This window comes from Nyctibius grandis, chromosome 11 (genome assembly GCF_013368605.1).
Source record: "Nyctibius grandis isolate bNycGra1 chromosome 11, bNycGra1.pri, whole genome shotgun sequence".
Classification (NCBI taxonomy): domain Eukaryota; kingdom Metazoa; phylum Chordata; class Aves; order Nyctibiiformes; family Nyctibiidae; genus Nyctibius; species Nyctibius grandis.
In genome coordinates, this window is record NC_090668.1 from 3,438,053 (window position 1) to 3,456,030 (window position 17,978).

At 47.4% G+C, this 17,978-nt stretch overlaps 2 protein-coding genes and 1 pseudogene across 2 annotated transcripts in view; 1 reads left to right on the top strand and 2 right to left on the bottom strand.

Moving 5' to 3' along the window:
• The window catches only part of LOC137668903 (protein FAM118B-like), a 398,331-nt gene that overhangs the window by 296,578 nt on the left and 83,775 nt on the right, over positions 1-17,978 (top strand). The gene's annotated exons all lie outside the window — the stretch shown is intronic.
• The window catches only part of LOC137668860 (serine palmitoyltransferase 1-like), a 283,413-nt pseudogene that overhangs the window by 184,507 nt on the left and 80,928 nt on the right, over positions 1-17,978 (bottom strand).
• On the bottom strand, positions 11,102-15,267 carry LOC137668865 (putative ATP-dependent RNA helicase TDRD12). The gene is given in 3 exon segments (XM_068410680.1): positions 11,102-12,351; positions 14,820-15,153; positions 15,199-15,267. Coding segments are annotated over 3 exon segments (1,653 nt in total).

Consider the following 17,978-nt stretch of genomic DNA (forward strand, 5'->3'; position numbering starts at 1 on the left):
ATACATGCAACCCTGTGCAATACCACAGCATATATACAATAAGATCCGATTTCATAAATACCATACAATAGAATACATACCATACCATAGAATCCATACTATGCCGTAGAGTACATACCATACAATACAATACGTACAATAGCTATACAATATATACTATATATACAAGACAAGAAATACCATGCCATGCATACAATGCATAATACAACACAAATACAATACAATAGAAAATACAGTACATAAAATACCACACCACGCAATACAATGCAATGCTAACAAGAAAACAGAATACAACATATACGGTGGAACACATAAAATACAATTCAAAATACAATATATTAGAAAACATACAAGAGAATAAATACAATACACAGAACACAACACATGCAATAAATACCACACTCTACATACATTACATAAAATACAGTACAACACAATAGAAAACAGAATACAATATAGAAGAGATACAAACAATACGATACAGTTGATACAAACAATACAGTACGTGCGATACAGACCAGAAGAGAATACATACCATACCATACCATACCATACCATACCATACCATACCATACCATACCATACCATACCATACCGATAATACAATAAACACCATAGTATTCAATAAAACACAACACATACAATATGTACAACACAATGCAATACAATTTACAACAAAAAATACAATATATGCAATATAGACAATGAATACGTGCAATGCAGTAGAAAATACAAGACCAAACACAAGACGTATCACACCATACATACCACACCGTACAACACAAACTACACTACTATACAAAACACATTACATTACAAAATTACAAAATTCTTTTACCGTAGAAAATACATTACAATACTTACAGGAAAATACATACAATATAATACATTACAATCACACAAAATAATGCAACACAATACAAAGCACACTACAACACCAAATATATTACACGACAGAGACTACAGTATAACACAACACCTACAATGTAACACAACACAAAAAGAAATACATCGAATACAATTTCAAAAATACATAACAGTACAGTACATGCCATACCGTACAATGCAATGCAACACAGACACTAGAACACACACAAGAGAACACAAACAATACAGACCAAACGATACCATGCAACACCACACGATACCATACGGTACCATGCAATGCCCCACGTCCCATACAATAAAATACCATCCAATACAATACAATGCAATACCATACACTGCCCTACCGTACCTACAATACAATGTATACCATACAGTATACTACATACAATACACTACAAAATACAATACCAAACAAAATACAACACAAACCATATCACACAATGCAAAAAACCAGCATGTGTGATACAACACAGTATCATACAGCAAAATACAACACATCAAATACAAGAAACACCATACCATACACTACGTGCATTTGAACAACTCTATACGTAGCATACATACATGATACAACACAATACAATACATGAAATACAATACAAAATACATTACAAAACAATACACATTACAAACCATACATTGCCATACAACACAATACATACAATAGAAATATTTCACAAAATATAACACATCCAATACAAAATATAATACAATACAGAAATACAACATAAAATACAAACCATGAAATGTGATACTAAATGTAAATTCCAGTAGCATATGACAAATACAATGCATACAATAAAATGATACAATATCTACAATATATACAATACAAAAAATACATTAAATGCCATACCATAGAATACAGAGTACACAATACAATAATAAATAAAATACAAAATAAGATATTAAAAAAAAATACAAACCAATATAATACATACAAGAAATTCCCCAGAACACAATAAAGACCATACCATCCAATACAGACAGGACACACAATACACTTAATACATACGGTACAGTGCATACAACACGTACAAAACAACGCATACTAGAATATACAAAAGCCAATACAAACACAAAATACAAAACATACCATGCGATACAAAAGAGAAGCCAATACGAAATACAAGAAATAGCATACCATACATTAAACCACAAAACATACAATACAAAAGACAATACAAACGACAATACATACCATAGAATACGTACAACACATACAATAGTAAATACAATACATACTAAAGAAAATAAAACGCACACACAACATGAAATACAAATAGGACAATACATACAACACAACATGATATGTACCTAAAGGACAATAAGCACAGTAAAATACATATAATACGTTCCATATGTACCATACTGTACTGTAATGCCACAAAATACATACGACGCCATACACTGCATACAATACTCTACAAAATACAATACACGCAATACAATACAAAAATACCATACAACACATACCATACCTCTATACAAAACATACAATTCATAGAAAAAGTACAATAAATACAAACAATACAACATGATACCACACAATACATACCATGCTATACAATACGTATAATGCAAGTCATAGCATAGAATAAATATACCATACATTAAATACTGTAACATACTAGACCATCGAATAATTACTATACCATACTGTACAATACAATATAACCCATACAATAGAATACATACAATACAGTCCAGTACAAGAAATACCGTACCCTGCCATACACAGAATGCACAGTCAGATGCTCAATACAGTACAAAGTAGAATACAATACAGAACACAACACAGAGCACACGACACAATTCAAACAATACCCACAATACAAACAATACTTACAATACAGCGAATACCCCACCACACAGTTCATGGGATTCCAGACCATACACGTCATACCGTAGCACAGGGTACAAAACACAACACATTCCAGACTACACAGCCGGAACTCTTTCCATACACACACGCCCTGGAAAGCACCAAGCTGTTCATGGGAGGCGACAGAGGTGCATGCTGAGGGGCTGCAGCTCCAGCGTGCCGTTGCGTGGGTACAGAGGAGCAGCAGGGCCAGCCGGGCGCTCACCTGTGCTCGGCGGTGTCAGCTCCCGAGATGGGCTCAGCGGGGTCGGCTCCCGAGAAGTGCTGGCTGCGGGAGCCTGCTGGCAGGTGGCCTTGGAGATGTGCTGGGGGCAGCAAGATATCATGGTGCTGCCGAAGGGCTGGCCAGTGCCGGGCACATCTGGGGCTGCCGAAGCTGTCACCTAGGAACGGGGCCAGGTCGTTCGCCATTGGCTCAGCCCACAGTCATCAAGGCCACTAGCCAATGGGTGATGCTCTGATGCAGGAGGTAGAGGAAGAGGTGGTGCCCAGGGGTGCCTGTGCCCGCTCTGCCCCGGCAGGGGGAGGCCGGGGTCTCCCTGCGCGCAGCTGGGGCTGCTGAGCTCCCCACCTGCCGCCGCTGTGGCAGAGGCCCCGCGGGAGAAGCTGCCCTCGCAGCCGGCCCGCAGGCCGTGCCCAGGGCCTGGCTGGAGCCAGGCTGTGTCAGGGCAGAGCCGCCTCAGCGAGCCGTCCCCACAAGGGGCCGTAGCAGGTCTGTACCGTGGGGCGGGGTCTTGCTCCAGGCTTGGCTGCAGCGGGGGTTGGCCGGGGCCGGGGCTGAGGCGAGGGGCCGTCGGGGCTGGGCAGGGCTTGTCTGCGCTGTGCTGCCCGGCTGTGCCCCCGTGGCCAGTGCCTGCGGCGGGCTCTGCCTTGGGCGCCGCTTTCTCTCCCCTCTCCCCGCCGCTGCCAGAGGCGCAGGCGGGCGCTGCCTGGCGGGAAGCTCTGCCGGGCTGCTCTCATCCCTGGCTGCGGCTGTAGGCATCCCCTCCTTCCCCTGGGGCTCCCTCACCTCCCCTCCGCCCCCCTCCCGTCTCCCCGGCGGAGGGCGCACGTGCGGCTTTGGGAAGCTTCGGCGGCAGCGTCCGGTGTGAGGCGCGGGGAGGGTGAAGGCACTGGCCGCGGGCGGGAGCGGCGGGAGCGGCGCTGCCCTGAGGGGGAGGGGGGCGGCGGCGGCGTTTGCGGGGAGCCTGCCAGGGGAGCGGACAGCGTGTGCCGAGGGAGCGGAGAGGGGAGAACGGCGCTTCCCTCCGGGGAGCCGGCGGCGCGCAGCCTGCCTGGAAGTGCGCAGCCCGCGCCCGGCCCCGCCGTTAGGAGCCGGCGCTGCCACCGCAGGCACCGAGTGTGCTCTGGGCTGTGGAACATGGGTGTCCCAGCGGGTGGGGGAAGGGTGAGGTCCCAGCGGTTCAGAGGCAGGGCACTGGAGTGGGAGGCTGGGAACCTCGGGTGCTGCCTGTTTCCACTTCACCAGAGCTCATTGCAGCCGCCCCCCTTGGCACTGGGGAACTAACGGAGCCTGGGTATGGTTGCAGTACTGGCACAAAGGGCGGGTAGGAAGGTTCACAACCGCGAGCATGTTCAAACCCTGTGTGTCAGACAGGATTATTCATGTGGAATAAATGAAGCCTGGCTCAGGCACTGAGCTACACCTTGTGGGGTGGGGGGAAGCAGAACCCAGCCAAGGGCTTTGTGCTCAGGGAGCTCCAGTCCTCCTGTGCTGGGCATGGGGCAGAAGGGTCCTGGCTTGGGAAATCCCCATGGCCATGTACGTCACCCCTGAGCCAAGCAGGAGCTGCCTGAGCAGGCTTAATTCTGGCGCTGCCCAGCTTTGCGCTGCTTGACTGAAAAGGTGGTGTGGAGTCATCTTGTCAGAGCAGTGTCACAAATGTGCCGTGGGCGCCTGTTGCTCTTCCGTCCGTGCTGCTCACAGCGGGAGGAGGGGACTCGCTTTCAGAGAGGCCCCCCCTGCCCTCGTACTTGTGAAAGTCTTGTAGGGTCTAGTCTAAAGTGTGCTGGCTTGCACATTGCTTTCCCTGCTGAGTACCCGTTTGCAGAATCTGATGCATTCTGGTGTTTGGCAGCCCAGAAATGAGCATCTCTGCTTTATTTTTCTTCTGTATCGCAGCGTAGTAATGCTGCTTGTTTCTTGCCGCGTGCTCTGCTGAGCTTGAAACTAAGATGAGGAGACTGGAGCAGACTGGTCACCAAGTTGGCTTCTCTGCGATACACAGCGGGGACCCATGCTTAGATGACTTTCAGGCTTGATGGTAAGAGACTCAAGTAGCAAAGATAGTATTCTGAAGGTGAAAATTGAACAGAAGCAAAACTTGGCAGAAACGAATGCCTCGCTTAGCTGACACCTAGTCCAGCTTTCACAAGCTGGTGTAGCAGTAGCTCGTGTTCATGCTCAGTGACGGTGGGGGATGCTTTGACCCGACTGAAAGCCAAGTGTAGCCCGTTCTCCCTTCTCCTTGCTCTTCCTATACGCGTACCCTCCAAGTACCGGCACCTGACACCTCCCGTCTGACGGGTCAGTTTGCACCCAGCCACACGAAATGGGGACATTTAGCAGCAGCACCTCAGATTATTGTAGAATAGCCTTTGCTTTGAAAGGCGTTACCTCTTACTAGAAAGTGGGAAACAGCCAAGGCCAAAATACCTCCTGCTTGATGTGTTTCATGAAAATTCATCTCTGTTCTTAGATCAGGCCATTGTGTCCGAGGCTTACTGCGTTCCTGAAGGACAGTCTCCTTGGTTCCTTCCTCTCTGCCTTCCTGTTACGACCTGGTCGCAGCTAGTTCATAAATCCCTTGGAGTAAATTAAGGTGAAATTACACCAAATAACTGTTATGAAATTAAGAACAAATTATTAATACAGGGAAAGTGGCATGGTCGTAAGGGTCTTGGGTTTCTAAAGGCATTGAGAAAAGAGAGAAAAGGAAAAGGAAAAAAAGAGAGAGAGGATAGAGACTATGAGAGAGAGGAAAAGAGAGATCACCACCCTTGGATCCAGCGATGTAAGTTGTCTGTAGAGTTGGTAAATTGCTTGCAGAGTTGCTCCTCTGGTAAATCGCTTGCAGGATCGGTCCTCAGGTGGTGGGCGGGAGCTCGCGCCAGCATCCCAAGAGAAGGTCTAAATAGGTTAGGTCGTTTGCATGCAAGATAGGAGAGGGTGGTAACATCCCTCTTGTCTCCCCCCTCTGCTCGCTTCTCATGCTAATTGCGACGCCTGCACATTTGTAGTCTTAGATTGTTCTTGAAATGAGTCGGTGGTCCCCCAATGGGTGTCTGGTGGTCGTGATCCCCCCTAGTTGTGGTGTCCGCTGTATGACCCTGCTTCTGCACAAGCGTGGTTGATGCCTTGCAAAGTTGTTGCACATGTGGGCTGGCCCCAAGGAAAAGATATCATCCGGCCTCCGCAGGACTTACCTCTTCCTCCAGCCAGAGTTGTAAATCACACCAATTAAGGCACAACAAAGATATTGTTTTGTTCCCAAGGCCCTTATCTCTTGCCAGACTTCCAGGCCTCTGTAGCACCCATCCCCTCCTCCAGCCAGAGTTGTCAAACAAGTTGTTTAAGGCATCCAAACTCTGTCCGTCACACTTCCCGAGGTGAATTCACTTGGCAGGGTGGAGGGATTCCCCTTTGTGGTTGGTACATACAGTGTCATATTGGTGCTTGTGGTAGCATCTTGCCTATGGGAAAAGCAAGCGAGGAACATTTGTTCCGTGTGGGGAGGCCGTAGCAAGGTTTGCAGTTGTTGTTGTGGACCCTCGCAGAGCAATATCGCACGTGAGTCGTCCTGAGATAGCTGTCCTGGCTAAGCATGCTTTCCCTTTGCTGTATGTGGCTCTCTGTGCTTGAAGCGTAGTCCTGTCCACAGTTATATTTAAATGGGCATGTTTTTATGAATGCTATTTCTATGAAAGTACTGATATTGTGTAAGTCTGTAAACACTGAGATCTGTATGTAGATTTCCATGAAGTATATACAAAGACTTTTCTGTTTAGCTGGGAAGGGTGTTGTGTCTGTACCAGGTACTGCCCAAGAGTGTGACCAGTTCGTTGAGTTCCTGGGTGCCCTCAACAGCAGGGTGAAAGCAACTTAGCTGAATGGGGCTGGTTCTTCATCCTGGGGGAGAGAAAGGTGGGGGGAGGAACTTGAGCTAAACATGGGCAGCTTTCCCAGGAGGAGCTGCCCTGTGTCTTCTCCCATGCCTGCCAGCCCTGTGCTTTCTAGAACTGTTTTACTTGCCCCATGTGGCCTCAGGTGGCTTCAGATGGGAAGACCTAGCCTTTAAACTCTGCCTTCATTTCTGTTACCTGTCTGAAATGGCTTTAGTGTGCCCTAGACTTGCCATGCTTTAGCTCTGTAGAAGTGATGGAAGGTAAGGGTTGCTGCCTCCTACAAGTCCCCTGATGTCCTAGGAGCTCCGCAAATGCTTCTGCAGAGCTCTTAATGTGAGTGGTGGCCGGTGATGAATAGGGAGAATACTGGGGTGAAAAGAGAAATCTCTGGGAATTCGTAGAATGGGGTCAGGCAGGCAGGCCCTCCTGAGGCCATTTGGTCTGATTTCGTGCTCAGAGTGGGTCCAGTCAGATCATGTTGCTCCACGCTGTGTCCTGTCACGTTTGGGGTAACTCCAGGGAGAAGCGGCATCATCTCTGGGCAACTTGTTCCAGTGCTTGGGCACCCTCGTGGTGAGCAGCTTTCTTTGTCTTGAGTCAGAATCTGCAGTTTGTCTGTTGCCCCTTGTCCGTCCAGTGTGCCCCACAAGAAGAGTCTGGCTGTTTCCTCCAGTGAGGGAGAGAAGTAGGAGTGAGTAGTGAGGCAGGCACCACCCACCCCCTTGCCCCCACACCCCTCTCCCACGTAGCATCTTCTCTAGCTTTTCCCCCTTCCTTTGGCAGGAGGTTGCCTTCCTGTTGAGCAGTGGCTTGCATTTCCCTTAGCCTTCCTTCTGCTTCCAGTAGCCTTCCAGAAGCCCTTCCTGTTGTCCTTCATGCCTTCCTAGTTTGCCTCCAGCTAAGCTGTGGCTTTCCAAAATCCATCCCTGCGTTTTTGGACAATGTCTCTCTGTTTCTCCTGGGTGTCCCATCTCTGCCTGTGCCTTGTATGTTCTTCCTTTTCTGTGTTTGAGCTGGATCAGGACTTTCCTGTCCATCAGCGCTGGCCTTCTGCTATTTGTGACCAGCTCTGTGTTTTGGCATGGACCCTTGTGGTGTCCGGGGAGGGGGGCTGTTGTCCTTGAAGTTCAACCAGTTGCCCTGGGCCCCTTTGCCCTCCAGGCCAGTCTCCTGTTGGCTCCTGCCTAGAAGCTCTTGAGGAAGCAGCAGTCTGCTCTGCTGAAGTCCAGCGTTGTGATTGTGCTGGTTTGCTCACTTCCCTCAGGTTTTAAAATTCTGCAACCAAACGGTGGCCACAGGCAAGCATGTCCTTGACTTCTGCATCCTTGAACAGTGTTTCCTTGTCTGTGGACAAGGAGTCCAGCAGAGGGTAGAGATGTGTGCCCAGTCATGCTGCTTTCACACATGGGGTGTGAGATGATGTTGCTCCAAGTCTGCTGTCCCCTGGACACGTCCTCAGTGCCCCCTGCACCCTGCCTGCAGAGCCTGAGAAGCCTGTGCTGGTGTAAATGGCTGCAGGCCTTCCTGGCTGGCTTAGCCAGCCTGCTAGCAGAGACCCTCTTGCCCGCTCTGTCACGGAAGCCCTGTCCCTGGGCCAGCAGTCCTTGTTCCTTGTGCTCCCCAAAGAAAGGTCCTAGGAGCTGAAGCCCTGACTGTGGCACCAGCCCAGTAGTGTTGAGCAACAGAATGTTTGCTGCTATTTGAGCCTTCCTGAGGAGAATCATGCCAGGGCCCAGGCTCTTCCCCCTGGCTGGTGCTTGATGTTGTGGGGATGAGGGCCTGCTGAGCCTCATCAGCCTTCCTGGAGCATCGTGCACCTGAGCACCCAGTGAGCCACAAGGCACTTGAGACTTGAGGTGGGGTTGGCAGAAGGGTGCCTCTAGCTAGCTGCAAGAGGGGGGCTCTGATAACTGCGAGCCTCCTGGCAGCCTGGCCTTGCCTCATCCTTCTGCCGGTGCTCTACAAAGAGGACGTGGCCTGTGTACAGGCAGGAGCGCCCCACCTTCTCCTGCCTCCCTGGGTGTATTGTGCAGATGTATGTTCGAAGTACAGAGACATCTCTCTGCTCTGCAGACAGCCTATATTCCACGTACAGGCAGGAGAGCCCTGGGGTTACTACCTGCGTGCACCAAGTCTTTGCTCTGCAAAGAGATGGTAGGTGTTACATGTAGGGGTAGGTGAGGCGCTGCTTTTCTACATTCCTGTTTTATATTTAGCCCCTATATTCTCTGTGCAGACAGAAAAGCCTCTCATCACCTTGCCTGCGTGTATTCCGCATATGCAGAGGCTGTGTGCTAAAGAAAAGACTGAAAAGCCTTCCTCTCCCCTTGAATACATTCTATAGACATAAACCAAATCCTCTCTTTAGGATCTCTTGTGTGTACCGACAGAAAAGTATGACTGTGTGGGTCTTGTATAGTCTTCTATTGAAAGAGGCCGTCTCCTGTAAGCAGAGAAGACCTGCCTCATCTCTGTGTACCTACTCTACGTACAGGTAGTACATATTCTATATACCGGCAATACACGGAGCTCTCTACAGACAGAAAACCGTGCCTTGCTTCTCTCTCTGTGTATGTCTGCATGTAAAGTATGTGTATTCCTGTGCCTGTGCTCCACGTGGGGACAGCACACACTCCACACCCAGAGAGAAAGGCCCTTCCTCACTTGGCCTTGAAAATGTCGGTGTTCCATGTAGAGACAGTATCTGTTCACCATAAGGACATCGACATTCGTATTCAACATCAAGACGTAAAGCGCAGCTTCCCCTCACCTGTCTGTCTGTTCTGTGTGGTACGTCCGCAGCTGAGAAATTGTATGTCTCTTCTGTACATTCTCTTTACATGCTCTGTGTAGAGGGTGCGTGTATGGAGAGGAACACAGGGGTGTGCTTCCCGTGTCTGTGTACTTTTGTGTATGTGGATAATGTATCTTGTGAATAGAGAGAGGAGAAAAGCCTCAGTGAGATGAGGTCAGCTCACTGGGCGAAGAGCGAGGGCGAGGTGTCGACTTAACAAAGTTTAAACGGCAGAGTTCACTCTCTTACTTACTCTGAAAGGGAAACTGAGGTAGGGCTGAGCTGGAATGATTTATAGAGAGATGGGGAATGGACGGGGTAGAGGGGAAAAGGGTAAGGGCAAAGAGTAAGGAAGCCCCTGCGATGGAGTGAGGAGGTTGAGAAAGGACCCCCTTGCTTTCTAAACTCGTTCTCAAAGAGGAGTCTAGGTGCAGCTGGATCCAGTCGTGGTCCCAGACTTGGTCAATGGTTTATGTCTGAGGGAATTGGATACAGGGATTTCAGTGGTATTGATTCAATATGGTGTTAGGTGTTTTGTACAACTTTGGGATAGCAGCAATTTAAGATTAAACACTGTTATGGTAAATCACAAGATTGGATTATAGGATTTTCTAGCAATACTTAATCAATAATCAACAATCTGTTATAATTGATGCAGTGATTTAGTTAAAGATTTAGCAAGGTTTCTTAAATTGCGTATATACACATGCACAGAGAAATATAGAAATAGAGGTAGATATAGAGATAAACCTATAATTAAGACGTTTCTTTTTCTGCAGATCATAAATTTTTGGAATCCAATAATCTTTGAAAATCTCACAAAATCGAAATACAGTGAATTACTCGCCCTATTTTTTTTTTAATAAAAAAATTTATGACTAAAGGTTTTAATTCTAACATCCTCATGCTTGCCTCCTTTAGAAATACCATCCCCATCACCCTATCCAGGCTTAACAGAACTGCTTCTATCTCTTGCTTCCCAGTCAAATCAGATTGCACTCCTCTTACCTCACACTGTTGGAGGACCAGCAAAGAGATAATGAAGGCACAGAAGAGATTTTTCTGTTGCTATGTTGTTATATATATTCATTGCTGTAATATCTGAAGAAAGAACTATTGCAGGAAAACTCGTCCTTGGTCTCCACCTCTGAAATGCCGACTATACAATCCCACAAAAAAGGTGGGAAACTGGAGCATGTTCTATTGCAGATAATTTTAAGCAGTTCTATGTCAGTTTTTAAGAAAATACTCATTAAGAATGCTACCTTCCTCCCATGCCCTATGACTTAAAGCTTAACTAAATTCTGGTAGACTTTCACAGGATGACAGAAAATGTTTCTTTCAAGTCAGAGAAACAGCCTTGTACAATTTCAACTACTCCAGAGTAGAAAGCAACAGAATAGAACTTCTTAATATGGTGGCTTAAGTTTTCTCCTCGCATACCACTCCTCATGAACCATTTCTGCTTCATTTACTGAATTAGTGAATACCAGCACCTTCTGAAGATTATTCTGGGTAAAAACCAGTATTTTGAGTAGCACAGCAATTCTCTCACTGTTCGTGCAAAGTTGCACGACCTGTTGCACATTTCCACAGATGGAAGCTTCTTCCATAGCTGTTATCACAATGTAAGGATCGTTCAAGAACTCCTTTATCCACTGTGCTATATGTTTATGCCAACGAGTTCCAACAGCAATAATCTGATGCGGTGAATACTCCCGCTCTTCAGTAATAACGGCTTTCTTGCAATAATCTAATATAGTAAAAACCTGTTCAGTAGCGTCCGAGAACAGTACGTCAATCTCATCATAAACAAGATGGCAAAGTCTACAAAATAATAAATGGTGATGTTCAAACAGTCTCAGGAGGCTGTACGGTGTAGTCACAATTACTTCACATCCTTGGATTTTCACACTTCTAGCTTCTTCTTTGTTCTGCCCAAGTATTATCAACATGGGATGAAGATGTCTGGAGCACCTCGCGTATGTTTTCAGTAGCTCAAAACCAAGTTCTGCCTTCTTCCACCCAGGACATAAAATAAGTGCTAGCGGTCCAGTCCTGCTTGGCAAGGCTTTGTAGCAACTTTCGTACTGCAGAAATGTAAGAAGTGGTGGAATATATCAAAAAGGATCATTTCCCTGATACGAGATGGCAACTACATCACATCCTTGAGCTACTGGCAGCCAACAGTAAGATTCTGTGAAGTTAGGGCCTAAAAATTTTTTCCGAGTAAGTTCCTTTTTCAGACCATCAAAAAGTGGTGCTGTTTCCAGAATTGACGATGGCTCAATTTTGTTGCTAAGAAAGACAAAGTTTCTTTCTTCACCAACATTCTGAAAACTCTCTTGGTCATCTTCAATTATTAGTGTTTTCAGAGGATCAGAATTTAAGAACTGCTGAAGCCTGTCTGTGTGAACTGCTGTATCTTCCTTGAAAGGCAAACTTGGAATTGCTTTGACAATAGATGCAGTATTTTCATTTAGATCTGTGCTTGACCTTTGGTATGTCTCTTCAAGAAAGGAACTGGAAACAGCAAGACCTGTTTCAATGTTTGTTGATAACTTCTCCTGAAACAGCACTGGCCTGAAAGCAAGCGCAGGATTAACATTTTTCACTGGAAGAGACTCAACATTTAATGATGTTTGGTTCTCCTGATAATCTGCAGAGCTGTGGGGTTCCCATGGAACAATGGTGGGAACGAGCTACTGAACAAGCTATGTCCAGGCATGTCCAGGGGGTGGTAATGGGGTGGTAGTGAACTAGCCAATCATAATACAGAACAAGGGCCTTGGCTCTGAGAAAAATAAGATACGGGGAAGTTGAAAAATAAGAAAGAATGCTGCACCTGCAAGATATAGCTTTTTAGCATAAGCCAATCAGAACTAATATAGAGGCGTGTGAACAAAGCATACTAACCAATCATAATAGAAATGACACGTACACAGAGCGTGTACAAAAATAGAATAGTATAAATGTACCCTCAATAGAATAGTATAAATGTACCCTCAGATACGTAAATAAACGAGATCTGCTTAACGATCGTATTGGTCTGCGTGCATTTACTCCATGCCCTCTCAAGTTAACGGAAACAAGTGGCGCCCGGACCAGGGGCCTGACCCCGGACCGGGGGCCCTTCGGCCGGAGACTGCGGAGAAGCAGCGGACAACGGACCGAAAGGGAAGGGTTGAGAGGAAGCCAGCTGTAGAGTGCTGCCCCGGCACTGGATTTTCGCACCGGGAAATGGATGCGGTAAGCCTGAGTTTTGCTAGCAAAGGAAAACCTGGGTAGGGCTTCCCAGGCAGCTGGGGGAGGAATGGGGTCTACCCTGACCAAGACAGAAGTGGCAGTGGTGAAACTCCTCCAACATATACTCTCTGTGAGAGGAGTTAAATACGATGAAGTTACGTTAAAGCAGTTACTGTCTTGGGCAAAAGATAAAGGACATTTTACAACCTTTAATGATGTCTTTGAAGTACCTTTATGGGAGAAGATTGGTGACTCTCTCTGGGATGCGGTGTCAAGTGGTGATAAGGAAGCCAATAAATTGTCTACTACATGGAGGCTGGTTAGCAAAGCGTTAAAAGGAATAAAAGCGGAGAGAGAAGTCACACATACAGCTTTTATGGCCTTAGGACCACAGGCGCCTACTACCCCCTCGCTATTTGTGGGACCAAAACCTCCCACGGCCCCGGTGGCTGTACCAGTGGCAGCTCCTTTACCGCCATGGGTACAGACGGCTCTGAAAAAAGCCGAGGAGCGGGGAGCGAGTAAAATAGATACAGATCCATCAGAACCGGTAGTGCGCCCTAAAACATGAGCTCGATTTGGACTAATTGATTCAGATGCTGAACAGGAGACTTGGCCGAAACCCCCTCCGAAACCCCCTCCTCTCATTGATCTCTCTACGGATGAGGCTGAGCAGGAGGACAAGAAGGAGGGTAAACCTGCTTCGTATCCACCTTTACCGGATTCGCCCGTGTTTCCACGCGGGGTTAACCTGCGCGGCTACCAAGCCTTGGACCTGTGGCAAACGGCCGTTGTGGAACGAGTGCAAATGTGGAACATAAGGCTCAAGTTATGGCTGCGGCCGTACTTGGGGCTTACGTCGTCACAATTGCAGTCTCTATTCCAATTGTTAGCAGGGGACACAACTTTAACAGCACCACGACAGATACTGCAGAGGTACAGCAACTGATTACAGAAATAGAAAGCAGGCTACATTCCAAATTTGTATATTGTATTGATTTGAATCAGGAAATACAAATTATCACTTTGTTTGATAGGCAAATTCCGTATGCAGTAACTGGTCAATGGAATTCAGAATAATCAAATTCGTTACATATATTGGAATGGTTGTTTCCACCTTTAAGAACAAAGAAAACTGTCCCCCTGATTGCAGAGCTATTGGCACAGATTATCATCAAAGGACGGATGCGATGTGGGGAGCTTGTGGCCAGAGATCCTGCATCACTAACTGTTCCTATTGCAGCTCAATACTTTGAGTGGTGTATGGCTAATAGCTTTGCTTTGCAAACAGCCATGGAGAATTTCTCGGGACAGGTTGTTGAGTGCGGAACTTCCAATTACCACGAGAGTGTTGCATACGAACACTCCCGTGGATGGAATTACCATTTTTACAGATGGATCTGGGAACACAGGCAAGGTGGGCCTTGTCTGGTATTTTGACAGCAAGTGGGAATCTATGGTAGTACAACAGAAGGGTTCACCTCAGGTGGTAGAATTACGAGCTGTATTAGAAATATTTCAAAATTTTCCCATTCCCTTTAATTTGGTTACTGATTCAGCATATGTAGCTGGCATTGTAAAACGTATAGACAGATCTGTTATAGAACATACACGTAATCAGTGTGTTTTTGAATTGCTACGAGCTCTGTGGCAAGAAATTCAAATCCGAACTGCATTGTTTTATATTCTACATATAAGAAATCATACTAATTTACCTGGGTTTATTGCAGAAGACAACACCCAAGTGGACTCTTTGATTTCTGACTCGACAAATTCTACTACAATGACTATACAGGTGCCAGACATTAAACAACAGGCACGTATATCACATGAGTTTTTTCATCAAGGACATCGGGCACTGCGACGACAATTTCACAGAACTCCCCGTATTCTCTTCAGCTTCCTCAAAATGAGCGAAGTTCTTCGAGACAAGATTGTCGTTAACGCATATCTTTTCATCTTTTGTTGTCACATAAAGAAAAATATCAAATGTGTTATCTTCTACAGCACATAACTGGGCTTTCGTTTGGGTAGCTGCTTTGAGAAGGTTTTGAAAATACTTAATAGCAGCAAAATCCCATCTTTTGGCTGGTATCATTTTTGCAGTATTCTCACACAAGTCGACATGCAACGTCGATGGCTTTGTGCGATACAGTCGACACTTTTTTGCTCTGTATGGGACCCGCATAAATGCTTCCAGTGCAACTTGAATGCTCTAATACCAAGACTTCCATGTTTCTCAGCTAGAGTCTTCCTCAACACGCGCTGAGGTGATGTCGCGCAGTTGGCGGCAGGGGGGAGGCGCGTCGTCGGCGCAGGGTTTTGCCATCACAGAAACGTGGTGGGATGACTCTCGTGACTGGAGTACTGCTATGGATGGCTATAAGCTCTTTAAGAGGGACAGGCGAAGCAGGAGAGGCGGTGGGGTAGCGCTGTATGTTAGGGAGTGCTTAGACTGTGTCGAAATTGAGGAAGATGGTGAGGATGACAAGGTTGAATGTTTATGGGTGAAGATCAGGGGGAAGGTCGGCAGGGCGGACATTACGGTGGGAGTCTGTTATAGACCACCCAACCAGGATGAGCAGGCGGACGAGGCGTTTTACAAGCGGCTGTCAGAAGCTGCCCAGTCGCCGGCCCTTGTACTCGTGGGCGACTTCAACTTGCCGGATGTCTGCTGGAAATACAACATGGCAGAGAGGAAGCAATCTAGGAGAATGCTCGAATGTGTGGAGGACAACTTCCTCATGCAAGTGGTAAATGAGCCCAGTAGAGGAGGGGCCCTGCTTGACCTGTTGTTTGTGAACAGAGAAGGACTAGTGGGAGATGTGAGGGTCGGTGGCCATCTTGGGAGTAGCGACCATGAAATGTTAGAGTTTTCGATAGTGGGGGAAGTAAGGAGGGGCAAGAGCAGAACTTCTGCCTTAGATTTCCGGCAGGCAGACTTTAGCCTGTTTAAAAGGCTGGTGGACCGAGTCCCTTGGGAGTCGGTCCTGAAGGGCAAAGGAGTGCAGGAAGGCTGGACATGCTTCAAAAGGGAATTGCTAAATATTCAGGAGCAGGCTGTCCCAGTGTGTAGGAAGACTAGCCATCAGGGAAAAAGACCGGCCTGGTTAAACAGAGAACTTAGGCTAGAACTTAAGGAAAAAAAGAGAGCCTATTTGCTCTGGAAGAAGGGTCGGGTAACTCGGGAGGTCTATAGGGACGTGGCCAGGTCATGTAGGGAGAAGATCAGAAGGGCCAAAGCTCAATTAGAGCTTGATTTGGCTGCTACAGTCAAAGATAACAAAAAAAGCTTTTACAAATACATCAACAGCAAAAGGAAGGTCAAGGAGAGCCTCCACCACTTGCTGAATGAGGAGGGTAGTGTAGTGTCAGGGGATGAGGAAAAGGCAGAAGTGCTCAATGCCTTCTTTGCCTCGGTCTTTAATGTCAAGACAGGTTGTCCTCAGGACACTCGGCCCCCAGAGCCTGAAGTTAGGGACGGGGGGTGCTGTGTGAACCTCCCGTAATCCAGAAGGAGACGGTTAGTGACCTGCTGTGCCAGTTGGACACCCACAAGGCTATGGGCCCGGATGGGATTCACCCTAGAGTAATGAAGGAACTGGCAAATGAACTTGCCAAACCACTCTCGATTATCTACCGGCAGTCCTGGTTAACTGGAGAAGTTCCAGCTGACTGGAAATTAGCAAATGTAACGCCCATCTACAAGAAGGGCCGGAAGGATGATCCAGGGAACTACAGGCCTGTCAGCGTGACCTTGGTGCCAGGCAAGGTGATGGAACAGATCATCCTGAGTGCCATTACACGGCACATGCAGGACAATCGGGGCATCGGGGCCAGCCAACATGGATTCATGAAAGGCAGGTCCTGCTTGACCAACCTGGTCTCCTTCTATGACCAAGTGACCCGCTTAGTAGATGAGGGCAGGGCTGTGGATGTAGTCTATCTAGACTTCAGTAAGGCATTCGACACTCTCCCACAGCATCCTCCCAAACAAACTGGCTGCTCGGGGCTTGGATGGGTGGACTCTTCGATGGGTTAAAAACTGACTGGATGGCCGAGCCCAGAGAGTGGTGGTGAATGGGGCAAAGTCCAGCTGGCGGCCGGTCACTAGCGGTGTTCCCCAGGGCTCAGTTCTGGGGCCGGTGTGTTCAATATCTTTAGAGATGATCTAGATGTAGGGATTGAGTGCACCCTCAGCAAATTTGCAGATGACACCAAGCTGTGTGGGAGTGTCGATCTGCTGGAAGGTAGGAAGGCCCTACAGAGGGATATGGACAGGTTAGATAGATGGGCTGAGACCAACGGCATGAGGTTCAACAAGAACAAGAGCCGGGTCTTACACTTCGGCCACAACAACCCCATTCAGTGCTACAGGCTGGGGGAAGAGTGGTTAGAAAGCGGCCCGGCGGAAAGAGTCCTGGAGGTGCTGATCGACAGCCGGCTAAGCATGAGCCAGCAGTGTGCCCAGGTGGCCAAGAAGGCCAATGGCATCCTAGCCTCTATGAGGAATAGTGTAGCCAGCCGGTCTAGGGAAGTGATCGTCCCTCTGTACTCGGCCCGGCTGAGGCCGCACTTTGAATCCTGTGTCCAGTTCTGGGCCCTGCACTTCAAGAAAGATGTTGAGGTGTTGGAGGGAGTCCAGAGGAGGGCGACCAAGCTGGTGAAGGGTCGGGAGGGTCTGACCTATGAGGAACGGCTGAGGGAGCTGGGGTTGTTTAGCCTGGAGAAGAGGAGGCTCCGAGGTGACCTTATTGCAGTCTACAACTACCTGAAGGGAGGTTGTAGTGAAGTGGGAGTTGACCTCTTCTCCTGGGCAACTAGCGATAGGACAAGAGGACACAGCCTCAAGCTTCACCAGGGGAGGTTCAGGTTGGACATCAGGAAGAATTTCTTTTCAGAAAGGGTTATTAGACATTGGAATGGGCTGCCCAGGGAGGTGGTGGAGTCACCATCTCTGGATGTGTTTAAGAAAAGACTGGACATGGCACTTAGTGCCATGGTCTAGTTGACAGGGTGGTGTCAGGGCAATGTTTGGAC